Source organism: Fusarium oxysporum, chromosome VIII (genome assembly GCF_013085055.1).
Source record: "Fusarium oxysporum Fo47 chromosome VIII, complete sequence".
Taxonomy (NCBI): Eukaryota; Fungi; Ascomycota; class Sordariomycetes; order Hypocreales; family Nectriaceae; genus Fusarium; species Fusarium oxysporum.
In genome coordinates this window covers 3,452,212-3,467,314 of record NC_072847.1, presented here as the reverse complement: position 1 = coordinate 3,467,314, position 15,103 = coordinate 3,452,212, and the positions used below count along the sequence as shown (strand labels likewise).

Here is a 15,103-nt window from a genome sequence, read left to right as displayed (position 1 = left end):
TGAAACTCATAAGAAGACACTAATGCCTGCCGACAGCCGACTTAGTTCAAATGAATCCTGACTATGTGTCGTGATTATAGGCTGAGATTGAGATTCCTTATATTACCCGCAATCTAAGTGGTGGTCTGCAGATAAACCGTAGTAGCTAAGTAAATCTCTTTCTTTATTATCTTAATGCCTAGATGTGTTAAGTTGATACTAGTCAATTCCTATAACTCATCACCGTAGATCAGACTAATATACTGCAAGAATAAAAGCCATGGTAAGGAATGCAGCTGAAAGATTATGTCCAGATGCAGCAAGCGAAGTCTTGGTCTCTGAATGAGAGGTCGATGTATCTACCAATGTAGTAGCAGCGGAGGACCCCGTGGTCGTTGCGTAATCCCCAGTGAAAGTGTCCGATTCCGTCTCTGCTGCTGTCTCTGCTGCTGTGTCTTCTGCTGTTTCTCCTGCCGTCTCTGTTGCCGTCTCTGTTGCCTGTGTATCGCAGTTGTCTCTTTTAACTCTTCCACCAAAGCAGCCTCCGCCTGAGTTATCGCATACAGCATCCCAGGGACAGTACCAGTCACTGTCAACCCCGACGCAGAGCTTTGATGGATGGATGCCGGCGGCGGTTGGGCAAGCAGGGGACTGGCAGTAATAGGTATCAGTACTTGTGCAGACAACGGGAACTCACCGGAAATGCAGCGTATCCGAATCACGAGATAGGAATCTTACCGAGTCAGTAACAGCTGCTCCACAGAGAGACTTATCCGAGAGATCGCAGCATTGCTCATTAGACGTGCCACTGTTTACGCAAATGGCAGATAATGGACAACAGCCTCCGGCGCAGCACATTGCGCCACCCGAGCAGCAGCCGGGCTGATCGGGGCATTGAAGGTCCGTCCCAGCTAGGCCATCACAGTTTGATACTGGATATGGGGAGACAACCTGCGCACAGACAAGGCTGCAGGCTTGAATAAGGAGGAAAGTGGACAGATACATAATATAAATTGCTGATAGTTCTTAATAAAGATGTTGAAGATGCTAGCATTCGCTGTTCAGTTGAGAGATTCTGAGGAAGTTAGTTGTATAAAAGGCCTGCGCCAGTAGAGGGACAACGGCATCTCGGCATCAAAGAATCAAGGTTGTCTCACTAGCAAACACATCTTTAGATCCCTGATTGCACCCATAGAGGCCCAAAGGCATGTTCCTATTGGTCTCTTCTCGCGCTGAAAATTGTGGCGTCGGCCTCGGCAAAAGGCCTGTGCAGCTGAGAGACGGCATCTCAGCCTTGTGACTACATAGACTAACGAGACCTTTTACACGTTCATTTGCAGGGCTGCTTACCACCAGCTTATGATATAATTTAACTTGTCTACCCACGGGCATTCAAGATCAGTCTGAATCTACATAATCCTTTTTATTTCTCTATAATAATGAGATTTTATAATTTAGAATACTTATTTCGCGAGGCTTTCGCGGAGATTAGTGCAGCTGTTAACTCGGAGAAGTGCTATCAGTTAATAGTCTGGCAGCATTAAGTTGTTCTGGGCTGTGTCTAGTTTTAATACTGGTACTCTGCTTAAGAGAGAGGCCCAATAGAGACATGGAGCCATAGGCAATATTCAGGGATTATGCATAAGTGCTGTAGCACCAGAACTGTTCGCGTTTGACTTAGCGCAATTTAAACTTCGAGGCTCGCTCCTGTATTCGCCACCGTATGATGCTTTAGACTTCGATAAGTCTAGATTCTGAGACTATCAGCGCCACCTGGACATCCCTGCCGCGGCAGTTTCACTATTTACCCTCTTTCAAGTAAAAGAGGAAAACAGGGGTAATGGCCTAATTAAGATGCGTAAAAGTCCTTTTTCGCTTGAATTTGAAGCTGGAATAATGATATAGTCTACGAGGTTATGATTGGTTGTGATGAAAAAGAACTCTACCCCCTGTAGAGTGGGGCATTTAAAAGAACTCTACTACCTAGTTCCTATTGTTATTAACTACTAGGGATTGAGATTTATTCATTGTACTTTACCAGGGCACTGCGATCCTAGTTTAGAGAAATGAGCCTTATAAGGCGGTATAGGTAACAAGCTATTTTAATCCTGCACCCGTTTTTGACTCTTGGCGTCCAGTCCTGATCTTACGAGGCGTCAGCCTCATACTTACGCCCAGTCTTTGTGCAGGGGGCCAGGCGCTGGAAAGTGTTGAAATCGATGTGATTGGCGAGACAGCTTACTAAGCCGAGTGGCTGGGTGAGACCATTGAGGCCTTGCTTTTGGTATATATGTGCGCCAATGACGTATTTGCAAGTGGCTATGCTCTTTCAAATCTAGCGTGTTTGCTTTTGGTTATGAGGCAGTGCATTTTGCACTTCCCTATAAAGTCCAACAAGGAGGCACCTCTTTTTGAGACCAGAGTCAATCCGTAACCATGTCGACCGTAGCTCAACAGCAGGGCATTCGCCGGCGATTTCCAAGACAATATCCAGGTTTGTAAATGTACAACAGATAATTTGGCCAAAGGCTTACGGCATAAACAGGTCTCGAATCCGACATACAGCCCGTTCCAGTCAACAGCAGGTATACGCCCCCGCTAAAGAATATCGAGCTTCTTGAGGTGGCACACATATTCAGCCGCCTCGAATGCCGAATTCTTCAAGGTTCTGCCCAGGTTCTGCAAAACCATACTCTAAACGAGGACCAGAGGGAGCCCGATGAGCAACAGCGTTTGATTCGCCTTGAAAAGGCTGACCGCGACCTACTTGACGTCCATGGCGGCAAGTATCAATTTTCAGTAGGCTATCTAAAAGATCGGGAACTTTTGAGGGAATGGGGTTTTGCCGCTGCTGTGCACCGTGAATTATTCAGACAAGATCCCACAAGCAACGACCAGGAAAATTACCAAATTGCAACAGCCTCTGCCAAAGGTCTTGAGAAATTAGCATCTCCTCTGCCAGCAGCATTAAAGCTGGCTGCCGAAAAAGGGAGCCTTGACGTGTTGACAAGGAATGCGATAGGAGATAAATATTTGTTTCTGGATGCGATAATTAATCTCCTTCACGAAAAACTGTCTACAAATCGTCAGTTGCCAACATGGTAAGATATAGACTAAACCATATGTCTTTATATCATACTAAATTCTTTTATCAGGGAAAGCATCTCTGAGAATCTCAGGGAGTTATCCTCGAAAGCCTCAGTATCCAAGGCCACAACAACAGATGAGAATATAGTACTTAATCTCTATGTACCTCGCCTGATGGAACTTTTGCTAATGTACTATAGGGCTCTAAGGCTTTCTCTATAATACTATGGACTACTTTCTTTATTACAGTGTTCTGTAGCGGCCCAATGCTCGCGTATGCTTGGAACTTCTCAGATCGAAAGCCTGGTCTTTGGGCAGAAGAAGATTTCTTTTTTCTCCTTCAGGGCTGCATATTGCAGGTCTTCAGTCTTTGTGTTAGTGCATTTTCGCTTATGAGGGGCAGGACAGTACCCGTGGCTGCTTGGCTCTTGCCAAGCGGTTTCGCAGTGGTTTTAACGATTTTCTCGCCATTTTTCTACTGTTTTGTATCAAAATGGTGGAGTTCATTTGTTGTCTCAATGGCGGCGTCAGTGCAGGCATTTCTAGTGCTTCAAATCGCACTTTATAATATGTAATATAGAAAGTAGTTAGTTTGCAATATTTATAACGTTGTTTAGTTAGGACCTAGAAGGGATATAGAATTAGTTTGAGACATTCCTGGGTTAATCTGTAGACGATGCTTGGTCGAGACAGCCGCACACTACTCAGATATTCCATATTAGTAGTAACTCACAGGAGGTGGTAGAAGCCTCATGCAGCAGAAGTTATACCTCGTCCTGGCTTGGGTTACGCTGCCAAGTCTTGGGGCCCTTTTCTATCTCCTCTTTGCTATACTAAGTCTTACCGATCTATAATTCCCTTCAGACAGGCAGAATCATGTCACCCCGGCCTGTTACTACAACCTCATTCACGAGGCCACTGCCATTTAGTATGATTTTGCAACATCTTAAGCCAATCCTGAATATAAATTAGGCAATAATAATCTTTTAAATGTATAACCATCCTTACCAAAAGAGAAGCAACTCCTATGCGCCGTTACAGGAGGCGAAAGCACTTTTATTTAATTACCTAGATGTTAACTTCCTCTTCTCGCCGGTATTGGCAAGCTTGAGCCAATTAGTCTACCTATCTACTACATATAACAGTTAGATTTCTAAATAAACATAAGGAGACTAGTCAATGTTAAGTTTATATTTATAAATTATATAATATAAAGTATTATTTGTCTTAATAATTAGTAGTATAATTTAGGCTTATTAAAATCAAGAAGCCTTATTAATAGCTAATAAGCTAAGTAATCTTTAATATTAAATAAATAAATATATTCATATTAAGTAGCTTATAGTTAAGTAATATAGGATTAATATAAGTTACAAGTTATATTATAAGTTTATTATAAGCTATCTCTAAGGCTTATATTTTAATGTAAGATATAAAGTATAAATAGCTATATAAGTAGTAGAATATAAATAAGATATATATAATATAAGTGCTCTTCTGTTTAAGTTATATAATATAAATTAATCTCTTTTACTATAGCTATTAGATTTTAATTTTTATTATTATAGTTTATTTTTATTCTAATGTTTTTATACCTATTTAAATATATAATAAAGTTATTTCTTATAATTTATAATAATATTTATTAATATATTCTTATATAGTTAATATAAATAATTCTAAGGCTTTTAAGAAATCTTATAATATATTAAATTTATTATTAAGAAATATAATATCTATATCTATTAATCCTTATTAATAAACTATTATTAATACCGCCCTAACTCTAGTTAATAATAATCTACCTATTAACTAGGAAATAGTGAATTAGGATAATAACTTATCTAATAGTAAGAAGTATCTTAAAATATATCCCTTTCTGGGCCTAGGACTATATTTATTATAAGATTATTTCTACTTAATTAGCTTCCTTATTATAATCCTACAACCTACAAGCAATACAAGAGTTACAAGCAATTATATAATGTAATTAATTTATTACACTAATATATAATACCACTATTGCCCAGTCTCTATCCTTCTCACTTAGCCACCAGGGTTTGTCTGCAAACTACCACTTGGGTTCCACGGAAACTTGGGAATCTCAATCTCCCCGACAAACTTGCTCAGATCAGGTGCCATCTTCTCCATATCGAGCGCACAGGTCGGCTGCTTGACACCAAACCTCTTCACCTCGGTAACATTTGAAGTCTTATCAAAGGACATTCGAACTTGATGAACCGTCCGTCGCGATAGGTCACCGGTAAAGTAATTCTGCGGAGAGATCATCATGGAAGAGACAGCTTTCGTAGTCACAGTGTTGGGTAGGTCGGCTGTGTTGGGGAGGTGATGCATGCCTAGATTGAAATATCTGTACTAATTCTCAGCTCTGAATGACAGGTATGTCAAAGTAGCAGGTACTTACAGAACAATGTCCTCCTGTTCCAGACTTTCCCCATTGAAGAACTTGTTGAAGTCGACAGCTGCGTGATTCAAGTCGTGGCTGTTAAAGGCATATGCGCTCTTTGGCTCAGTGTCGTGGTGCTGGAGGGCGTAAAGGTTATGATTAGCCCAGTTGGCGGCTTGACCGAGGGCTGAGGATGACTTGACAGTAAGGTGGGCAGTGCTGCCGCTATCTGTAGAACCTGTTAGTTACTATGATAAATCTACGTGTATGGGGAGGGTGTCATACTTGGGGTTATGGAGTAGCCGGGTGCCTCCCCGAAGTCATTCAGTTTGTCCCTGTTAACAACAGAATATGAAGTAGCTCCATTGGGTGCCCAGTTTATCTTGCCGTCGTCCTCACTGGAAATGTATGAGTGGTCAACCTTCATTGTATTTATCGATTGACCATCAGACCATGCATATCTGTTCAAAGTCAGCGGGTTGAGGTATAAAACCAGAGGACATCCTACACTTGAGTGTGAGGTACAAACTCTGTCTTCATCACACTGTTCTTTCTGCCCTTGATATCCAAGTCCAGTTTGAAATTAATGACATGGTCATGCATAGACCCCGACAGATTATCGTGAATATGATAACCATAATCACCGTCTCCTGACCAAAAGGCTCCTTGAATATAGCCCGAGGCGCGAACCGTAACGGCGATAGAGCCATCATAGTGGAAAGTGTACTCAAAGAGATAGTCATAGTTGCCTACCGTAGAGACGCTCCGTATGGTAAAGACGATGTTCTTTGTCGCAGACACATGGTCCATGGTCAAGTGTCGTTGGATAGGATAGCCAGTATCGTACTCAAATAGACACAAACTGTTTGGGTGTACATGAGTAGTCTCGCTGATGTAAAACGTTGTGTTGAGATAGGTAGCATGGGATGGGCAGTCAAAGCCGTCGACGAGGTTCCATTGACTGGTGCCTATACCGTATGAGGAATCAAGATATGCCGATGAGGCATGTAACGGGTCTTGTGAAGCGTAGTGCGCAAGAGCCTCTTGAAGACCAAATTCATAGATCAGACGTTCGCCTTTGAATCGAACGTCGTGTAGCTGCAAACCCGTTTCTTTGTGATTAGAGAGGAAGAAACTAAAGTCCACTTTCAAGTCTTGTCAGCTACATCTACGACACAACGATTTCCAAAGCACTTACTCCATTCAACGTAGTTCTGTTCTCTGTCCACTCCAAACCGAGAACCATCTGGTTGGACGGAAATGGGAGGGTATAGGTGATCACGCGGAAAGCTATTGCCCTGCTGATCAGTAGAAGTCCAAGGTCCGTCAACGACTGGTCCTGGCTTTCGTTTCAAGGTCTTGATGCCCTTGCGAAAGGCGGCAGTCGTTGGCCAGAAATTACCGTCGTAGTACCAACCTACCACCTTCCACTTGGATGGATCTCGGCCCGTAAGGTCGACCTTGAATTGCAGACTGGTGGGCAGTACCGTCTCCGAGAAGAATTCGCCAGTATGAGCAGAGTAGAACTCGTTCCACTGGTAGACCCTATCGTGGCGATGAATCAGAGGGTCACTGCCTGCAATCAGCAGATTGTCGGTCTTGGCTCCGGTTGCGGTCTGTTAGCACGGTTAGTCGAGGGCTTCTCAGAGGCATACTAGAAAGGTATACTAACACCGTTGAGAAGTTGCTTAGTGATGTCTTTTATTTCGGTGCCAATCTTGAGGTTGAAAGCAGCGATAGCTTCACTATCAGCGTTGTACACATTGATTCGGCCTCGGCCAGATGTGAACATGTAGTTGAGTTCCTCATGATGCGTAAGACCATTTCGGATTGGCAGCGGCCCGACCATGTACTCTTGAATATAGGGCTGCGCCTTCGAGTTAAACTGGAGGGTTGCTCTCGCATAGCGGACTGGAGCAGGACCATGGCCTTCAAGATATGCCAATGCGTCTGTCTTGTTCGGCTGTAATAGGTCCAGAGACACGATGACATTATCCCAACTAGGCACCATTAGCTGAGGTATCGCGATAGCTATATGTGAGAAGTAGACAGAAGATGTTGAAGAAAGCTTTCTTTGAGGGTTAAGCGAAACTGAGTGACTCACGAGGTCGAGTTAACTACAGCCGTCAAGTTGAGGTCTTTTTGCTTATGAAGATACGCCGTAACATGGGCGTACTCTTCGTCCGTGAGGCTCTGGAAGATATTCGTTACCGGTGCCTTGATGGCTACATCTTTAGCAGAGTTACATCCTGCTCCCGAGGACTTGTACTCTGAAAGGCGTTTGAGGGAATGAGGCCGTGTTGCTGGACCAGCAGGGCCAGGATAAGCCGATATCCCATTCAGGACAGTAAAGAAACAAAGAATCAAGCTATTAGGGAGACGCATGACCACCTATACTCGAAGGCCTGTGACAGCACACTAATTGGTGGATGTAATGGTGGTGACCTACACAAGACAGGTAGAAGCACGCTGCCGTTATAGGGCTCTGAGCAAGCTGAAAAAAATAGTAAATAATCCCCAGGCACAGTTGTCCAGGCACGGGAAGCACGGCACGGCTCGGCGCGGCATTAAACAAAACAGCGGACAACCGGGACCTGGGTAGTATCAGACCAGCCAGCCCCCCAAGCCCACTACTGCATGCAGAAAGCCTCTTCACGTCACACAGCAGAGCTCCAAGCTAACGCCTCGAGATGGGAAGACTTTTGCAAGTCAAACATATTTATTTTAAGCGCCACCATGTCGATCTCGATAGGTGAGGCTATCGGTCGTTCTCTGACCCAATAAAATGATGGTGCGGCATATAAAACATGCTACAAATGCATGATCCAGTATTTGTGGCTGCAGCTGAAAAGCGAGTATCCGCCCATGATCCTTACACAGGTTGATCACAATAATCAAACAGGGAAGTATCCTTGCAATATGAATCTGCATGCTGAAAATTTGAAAGTGAGGCTATACGACAGTGGGTAACGCGGCAAGCACAAGAGTATGACATAGGAGGCTTTCGTGATTCCTCCATGTGTAACAACATTCTCTCTGGCCTTGATGTGAGCCCGTAGTCGGTCTCTCAATGTAGCATAGAGACCATAATGGCCTGTTGGGTCACATGAAGCCGTTTATCCACTTCTTACCTTGGAAAACACCATCTCTCTGGGGATCAGCTAGTGACCATATTTTAGATCTCGCGTAATCACAATTGAAGCTCTAAGCCAACCCATCTAGTAAAAGCTGTGAAGACGGGAAGAAGTATATTGCTCCAGCCCCGGAATCCCTTTGATGGAGCCCAAGGAAAGCCGTGCCATGTTTCATCGTACGTTTCTAATGGAATCTAATTCTAAATCATTCCTGTGGTGCTTCCTTGTCTCCCGTACCCAGGCTCTTATACAGAGCAGCAAATGCAGAGTTTTCAGGTCCCTCTTCCAGAAGCTGTCGCGGAGGTCCAAACTCTAGCAGTTCACCTTTATCAAGCACAGCTACCATGTCAAAGTCTTTAAGGGCTGACTGGAGCTTGTGCACAATTGCAATCACTGTGCGATTCTCAAACCGCTCGCGTATAACACGCTGCACAAGCTCATCAACATGCGGGTCAACGCTAGTCATAATGTTAGTATTTGATGCAAAGACGGCAGCAAATGGACGGTTCATAAGCTTACCTGCTGGTAGCTTCATCGAGAACTACAATGGGCGAAGGGCGCAGGATAGCGCGTGCAATGCAAAATAGCTGCTTCTGGCCATGGGAAAGGTGCAGCGTTTCAATAGGCGCATCAAGCCCGCCTTTCTCAGCTATGATGTCCCACAGCTCAACGGCTCTCATGGCGTCTTCAATGGCAGCATCTGAGAGTCCTTGAGCAGGGTCCGCATTCAACCTCACGCTGCTTCCTTCGATGATAAATGCATCTTGAGGCACGCCGACTATTCGAGCGCGAACTTCTTCGCGGGGAAGCGTGCTGATGTCGAGCCCGTCTACGATAATTTGACCACCGTGAAGGTCCACCATGCGAAAAAGACATGAGACCATGGAAGTCTTGCCGCTGCGAGTGCCTATATGTCAGCTTAAGCATGACTTGTGAATGATGAGAGCATATTACCTTCCGGTTCGTCCACAAATGCCAATTTTCTGACCTGCCTCGATCGATAAGGATATACCTTTCAAGACATTTTCAGATGGGCTACAAGCAAACTGGTCAGTGACTGGTTGTGAGTTTTGGATCAAAATGAACGCACGTGTATCCGGCAGAAACATTGTCGAAAACAATCTGGCCCTTGGACGGCCATATAGACGGCGGCTGCTCCTTTTCCTGCGGCTCATGCTCTGAAGCAGTATCAGATGTGAAGGACTTGATCCTAGATATTGCACCAATGTGTGTCTCCAAGGTCGTCCAGAATGTCATCAGCAGCTTCAAGTGCTGACTAAACTGGATAATGTTGACAAGGGCCACGCCGATCAACCCAGTCGGCAGTACACCTCTCAACTGTGTGACAAGTACCACGACCAGTACAGCAATGACTGTGACAAACAAGTCGAGAACAAGAGTCAGCCATCTCTGAGCGGCGTAGAGAAGATAGAACGGCCTCTGAGACCGATCCAGGAGGTCATGATGCTTCTTCTCGAGTGCATCACGCCAGCCAAACGCACGCAGCGTCGCCAGTCCAGCGACAGATTCCGTGAAGAGGGCATACAATGGGCTCTTAGCCTCAAGATCCATGAATCTGAGCTGTCGAGATGTCCGCAGATACGTATGTTGGACCATCCACAAGGCGGCGAACAGAAAGGGAAACGCGATGGCTGTGTAGTATGAACCAACAGAGATCAGAACCATCTCAGCGATGCACAGCACGAATGTGGCAAATGTATTGAGCGCTGAGAGAGGCAAGTCCATATCGACGAGCTGCAGATCCTGGCTGAAGCGGTTGATGGTGACGCCAGCATCTGTAGCGGCGAAGAAGGACATGGGCGCGTTGAGTACCGTCTTTAGCAGACTCTGGTGGAAGCTGTTGCCCGACAACGGCACCATGGTGACAATCATCTGCCAAGTGCTGAGGACTAGGAAGATAATCGCCAGTCCACCCAGCATTGCGTAGATGCCCAGGTAGTAGCCCAGCCGTGCGAAAGGATCTTTTGCGTTGGCAGCTGCCCACCAGTTGAGCCAGATGGTGGGGAAGGACTGGCAGACGATGAAGGCGCAGATAGCAAAGACAAATATCAAGCTTGGAATCCAGCCAATGGCGCGGATGTAGTAGAGGTATATTGCCATGTCGCCAGTGCGACGACTAGCGTCATCTTTGGCTTCATCCGAGAGGATTACTTCTGAATCCACCAACGCATTAACCGAGGGCTCGGTAGAAGTAGAGGAAGCAGTTGCTTGGTTAAACGTCCAGTTCGCAGATGCTACGGCCAAGCGGGACACGTAGTTGTCAGCATTGGTCAGTTTATCGAAGCTTCCCTGCTCGCAGCCGATACCAGTGCCATCGAGGCTGATGATGTGGTCTGCATAGGAAAGTCGGTTTGCTGTGACCGAGTTAGCATAAGTACGAGTAAAGACCGATATGGGGCACTGAACGTACCACGAGAAGTCGCCATGACGACGGTTGTATTCAATTGTCGCAGGAGACCTTGAGTGCCGAGTAGGTTGTGGAAAACAGCATTCTCAGTGTGCATATCTAATCCACTGAAGACATCATCCAGGATGATGATCCTCTTTTGTGCGTAGACAGCTCTCGCTAGACTGACTCGTTGGCTCTGGCCGCCGCTGAGGACGATGCCCTTGCTCCCTATCTTGCTGAGATCTCCCTTGGGTAGTTGAGCGAGATCTTCCGTCAGAGAACAAGCCTGTAGGACTTTTTGGTACCAACGCTCATCGACGTGCGAGAAGGCGATTATACTATCCCGCACAGTACCGTTCATGTGCCAGGGGGTTTGGTCACAGTAAGCGATTTCTGAATTCATCATTTGGATAGATCCGGCCATGACTGCCACCTCTCCGAGAAATGCTCTGAGGAGAGTTGATTTGCCACTGCCTACTGGCCCCACGACGAGAGTGAGCTTTCCCAGTGGAACCTGGGCAGTGATATCACTGAGGATGGGTTTCTGGGTTGTATCATAACCAAATGCGCCTGTCTTGACGACTATACAGTTGCCGTCCAACGAATTCGCAAACAACGAGACTTTCTGAAGGTTGGAATCTTTCTCGGATGAGACCGAGTCCTTCTCCTGCTCGCTGCGTAAAGACTTGGTGGTCAAGGAACCTTCGCTCTTGTTACCATGTGAGATGATTCTGCCGTCGACGCGAATGTCTGTGTTGAGGAAAGCTTGTATACGCGCAAAGCTCCCGACGGACCCCATCAAAGAGGACAACGACGTAACAAACGAGGATATAGGCTCGTTCAGCAGTGCAAACAGTGATAAAGATGTAAACATGCGGTTTATGTCTAGGTTGTTGTCTCCTCCCCGTGACCGGGCGACAAGGCTGTACGTTGCAAAGGTCAGGACTGGGGCAAAGATAGGAGCGAGGTAGGCTATAGGTGTCTCGTAAGCAAACGTTCCACCGAAGCGGTTTGATACATGGAAGGTAGGTACTCACCCAAGACCATATTCCAGATTAACAATCTACGGAATTTGCCGGAAATGCGCAACTCGTCGTTTCGCAGGGCGTGGATACGAGTGCTGAGCACGTCGGTCAGTCCACACATTTTGACGCCCTTCATGCTGCCTAGCATCTGCGAGGTAACGGAGATTCTCTTTTCGATGGCCTCTAACCATGCGGCTTGACGAGCCATGACGAAACTGACTGCGATAACAGACCCGACGATGGAGACTAGACGCGTCAGGGGCTGTTCAGTACTTTCCTTCCTCATTCTCATCTATGTATAGATAATGGGTGGACTCACAAATTGCTGCTCCGACAGGAATCAGACATGCAATGCCGAGCTGGCGTCCCAACAGGTAGACTGCAATAACAATCTCGACCAAGTTGGCCCAAACGTCATGGGCGGTGCGCCATCCCGTGTCGATCCTCTCAATGTCGGCACTCATCAGGGTGAGGGCTGCGCTAGGGTCAGCAGCTGTGATGCTGATATCTGTAGCCTTGTCGAACAGTATCGAGACGAGTTGACCGCGTGCCATGGTGATGGCGCGGTACGTGAGGTGTTGATACTGGCCACTCGTCACCTGTAGCATGAAGCATTAGTGAGATAAACCTGTATCGTGAGAGATTCACGTACTGCTAGACCCATGAAAACAAGAAACCATGCGCCTATGAGACCATATCCTTGGTTCATGTCGTCAGAGTCACTGTCGTTCTCTGCCCATTCGAGGGTTGCTGAGATGAGGAATGGCTGGCAAAAGGTAAAGCCGATGAAGCACAAACGTGGAAAGATGATGGACATCGTAGGCCACTTCAAGGTCCTGAGGACCGTAAGCATCAGAGCATGGCTGCCCTTTCTAGATGCTATGCCACTGTCAGTATCTTGTAAGCCAAATGTTGTCTGCGGAATTGGCCGGATGACAGACCTTTAGCCCACGCTCTCTGCAAAAGCTGCTGAAGATATAGAGACTTGAAATGTTTTTCGAGGGGAAACAACGTCTCAATCTCCAAGTGTTTAGAATAGCCAGCGCGAAACAGTGGTATCTGCCAAGAGAAGAACCAGTGCGACAAGACGCTACCAGTGACTTCGGGGGGCAAAGCACGGTACTGGGGCCGCAAGAAGCGACGCTTCTCAATTGCCTCAACAGCGAGCATGACAATCTTTATCACGGTCGCGATGAGCGCGGTGATGGCGGCGGGCCGATTGTAGCCTTGAAGCCATAGTGTTCGTGTTCGTGTAGCATCGAAAAGAGCAGAGAAGAGTAGGAAGAGGATGAGAACTGTTGATGGTCGGTATGAATAGACGTGCTCGACGTAGGATAGGCACAAGAGGCTGATTGATGTAACGAAAGATAGGGCAGCAGTTGGAAGAGAGGCTCTGGTGGCGACTGCGGAAGGGCGAGTCCACGAGATGAGAAAGCCGATCTGCGATGCTAGGAGGATAAGACATAATGTCGTGAGGCTGTTAGTACATGCGACAAAATAAAGGCCGGGGGACGTAGTCATCAACCAACTCACAATTTTACAGTATAGCCAGCGGCTGCTGTCTACCTTTACTTTGTTCTTGTGCAAGAGGTACAGAACTCGACACGGAGCAGCGAGAAGTACCAAGGCAGTAATCGGTATGGTGAGTATGGACTCCTCAAAAAGCAGTGTGAAGTCGAAACCGCCTCTACAGTCACCAGCATATGGCCCAAAGGAGTCGTCGCACGACCAAGAGACCATGATTGTACCTGATGTGCAACCAAAAGTTTACAATCTGTGATTACCATCGATGTCGTGGAAATATCGAATAAGGTTATTTCATCAACGGGGCATCAATTAATTGCTTACAAGCTAGGTGAGCTGAGAAATCTTCACCGGTCACTAGTCAGCCCCTCTGCAGCTCACCCGAGGAAACGCCCCACAGACTAAAAAACAGGATGAATGAGAAAATGTGGGAAGACAAATGTTCTGACAGAGTAACAAGCCACGTCAGACGTGGTGCAAGGGTACATACAGGGTAAGGGAGGAACTCGGCACGGCTCGCCACGGCACGGCGCGCATGGCGGCTATGAGGCCGGTGGAAATGAGCCGGCGGCCCGGCCTCAAGTTAACTGCTGCACGTACTCTACTTCTGAGCTCCGAGACGCCATGATATGATCAATCTGGATCAACAGTGGTTAAATCAGGAACGGAACGGATATGCTAAAGATCGGCGTTTTTTAGGGTAATCTCCCAGGGCCAAGTTCAGCTGACTCCACTGAAAAGCATACAACGGCGATCATAATCCTAACTGGTGTAGCTAGTGTAGATTGGGTTAGATCAGTGCAACCCAACGGGCGGGGACTAATGCAAGCACGGTAACGGCCATTAGGACCATATTCCAGACTAATTGCTTCATTGGCTTTCAAGAAAACTATTATACGATCCTGTTCTGAGGCTATGCACGGATCTTCCACTACCCGAATACTTGCCTTCCCTTTCAAGCCTGGGATAGCATCACTTTTTTCAGCCTCTCATCTCGAATTCTTTGCTTTTTCTCCCCCCACCTCTATGCATCCCGAGGAGGCATGCTCAGATCATGGAATTAGATAACAAGTTCCACTTCACGACTCGTATTTCAGTTTATGTGGTCTCTTATCCCTGTGGTGTTGCACCAGAATCCATACCGACACGTTACATGCATATGCCGCCCCGTGAGTCATGTCCGCGGCTACACGGATGAATACCGAAGTCCCCTTTAGCAGTCGCTTAAAACTGGAAGGGAGATCTTGTGAACTTTCCAAGAAGAGGACATACGTATTCATTAGTATTTGATACGCCTTTGACTGAATTCGTTTATATCTAGTCGCGATACCTCATAAATAGGGGCGAAAGTCATTAGTTCAACGAGATTGAAAGCTTACATAAAATGCCAAGTTTGGCGTGAAATACGCAGTGGGATTAAGAAAAAAAAGAAAAAAAAAAAGCTTTTCATTGTACCTGGCACTACAGCCGCCACATGACCTCACTTCCTGCAAGCCAGAACTCCCTCCTATCATACCCTGTTGACATAGAATTATGC

The 15,103-nt window shown here is 46.3% G+C and overlaps 4 protein-coding genes across 4 annotated transcripts; 1 reads left to right on the top strand and 3 right to left on the bottom strand.

Moving 5' to 3' along the window:
* Positions 1 to 227: 227 nt before the first annotated feature.
* Positions 228 to 998, bottom strand: FOBCDRAFT_322483 (uncharacterized protein). Its single transcript, XM_059612085.1, has 2 exons — positions 718 to 998; positions 228 to 630 (listed from the first exon to the last, which is right to left on the bottom strand). Exons 1-2 carry the CDS (start codon positions 982 to 984, stop codon positions 235 to 237), a joined length of 663 nt encoding a protein of 220 aa, XP_059467792.1. The 5' UTR covers positions 985 to 998; the 3' UTR covers positions 228 to 234.
* Positions 999 to 2,408: 1,410 nt separating this feature from the next.
* Positions 2,409 to 3,718, top strand: FOBCDRAFT_230462 (uncharacterized protein). The gene is made up of 4 exons (XM_059609834.1): positions 2,409 to 2,473; positions 2,525 to 3,080; positions 3,135 to 3,213; positions 3,267 to 3,718. The coding sequence occupies exons 1-4, from the start codon at positions 2,416 to 2,418 to the stop codon at positions 3,639 to 3,641; spliced, it is 1,068 nt and encodes a 355-aa protein (XP_059465686.1). The 5' UTR covers positions 2,409 to 2,415; the 3' UTR covers positions 3,642 to 3,718.
* Positions 3,719 to 5,068: 1,350 nt separating this feature from the next.
* FOBCDRAFT_230461 (copper amine oxidase) lies at positions 5,069 to 7,920 on the bottom strand. Its single transcript, XM_031187590.3, has 7 exons — positions 7,578 to 7,920; positions 7,146 to 7,473; positions 6,672 to 7,089; positions 5,982 to 6,618; positions 5,759 to 5,934; positions 5,492 to 5,702; positions 5,069 to 5,437 (listed from the first exon to the last, which is right to left on the bottom strand). Exons 1-7 carry the CDS (start codon positions 7,856 to 7,858, stop codon positions 5,113 to 5,115), a joined length of 2,376 nt encoding a protein of 791 aa, XP_031034855.2. The 5' UTR covers positions 7,859 to 7,920; the 3' UTR covers positions 5,069 to 5,112.
* A 788-nt stretch (positions 7,921 to 8,708) lies between these two features.
* On the bottom strand, positions 8,709 to 13,782 carry FOBCDRAFT_297716 (P-loop containing nucleoside triphosphate hydrolase protein; the record flags this gene model as incomplete). Its single annotated transcript, XM_059611916.1, has 9 exons — positions 8,709 to 9,065; positions 9,127 to 9,504; positions 9,562 to 9,642; positions 9,698 to 10,982; positions 11,039 to 11,989; positions 12,055 to 12,288; positions 12,362 to 12,641; positions 12,695 to 12,921; positions 12,984 to 13,782. The coding sequence occupies 9 exons, from the start codon at positions 13,780 to 13,782 to the stop codon at positions 8,813 to 8,815; spliced, it is 4,488 nt and encodes a 1,495-aa protein (XP_059465685.1). The 3' UTR covers positions 8,709 to 8,812.
* Positions 13,783 to 15,103: the final 1,321 nt, after the last annotated feature.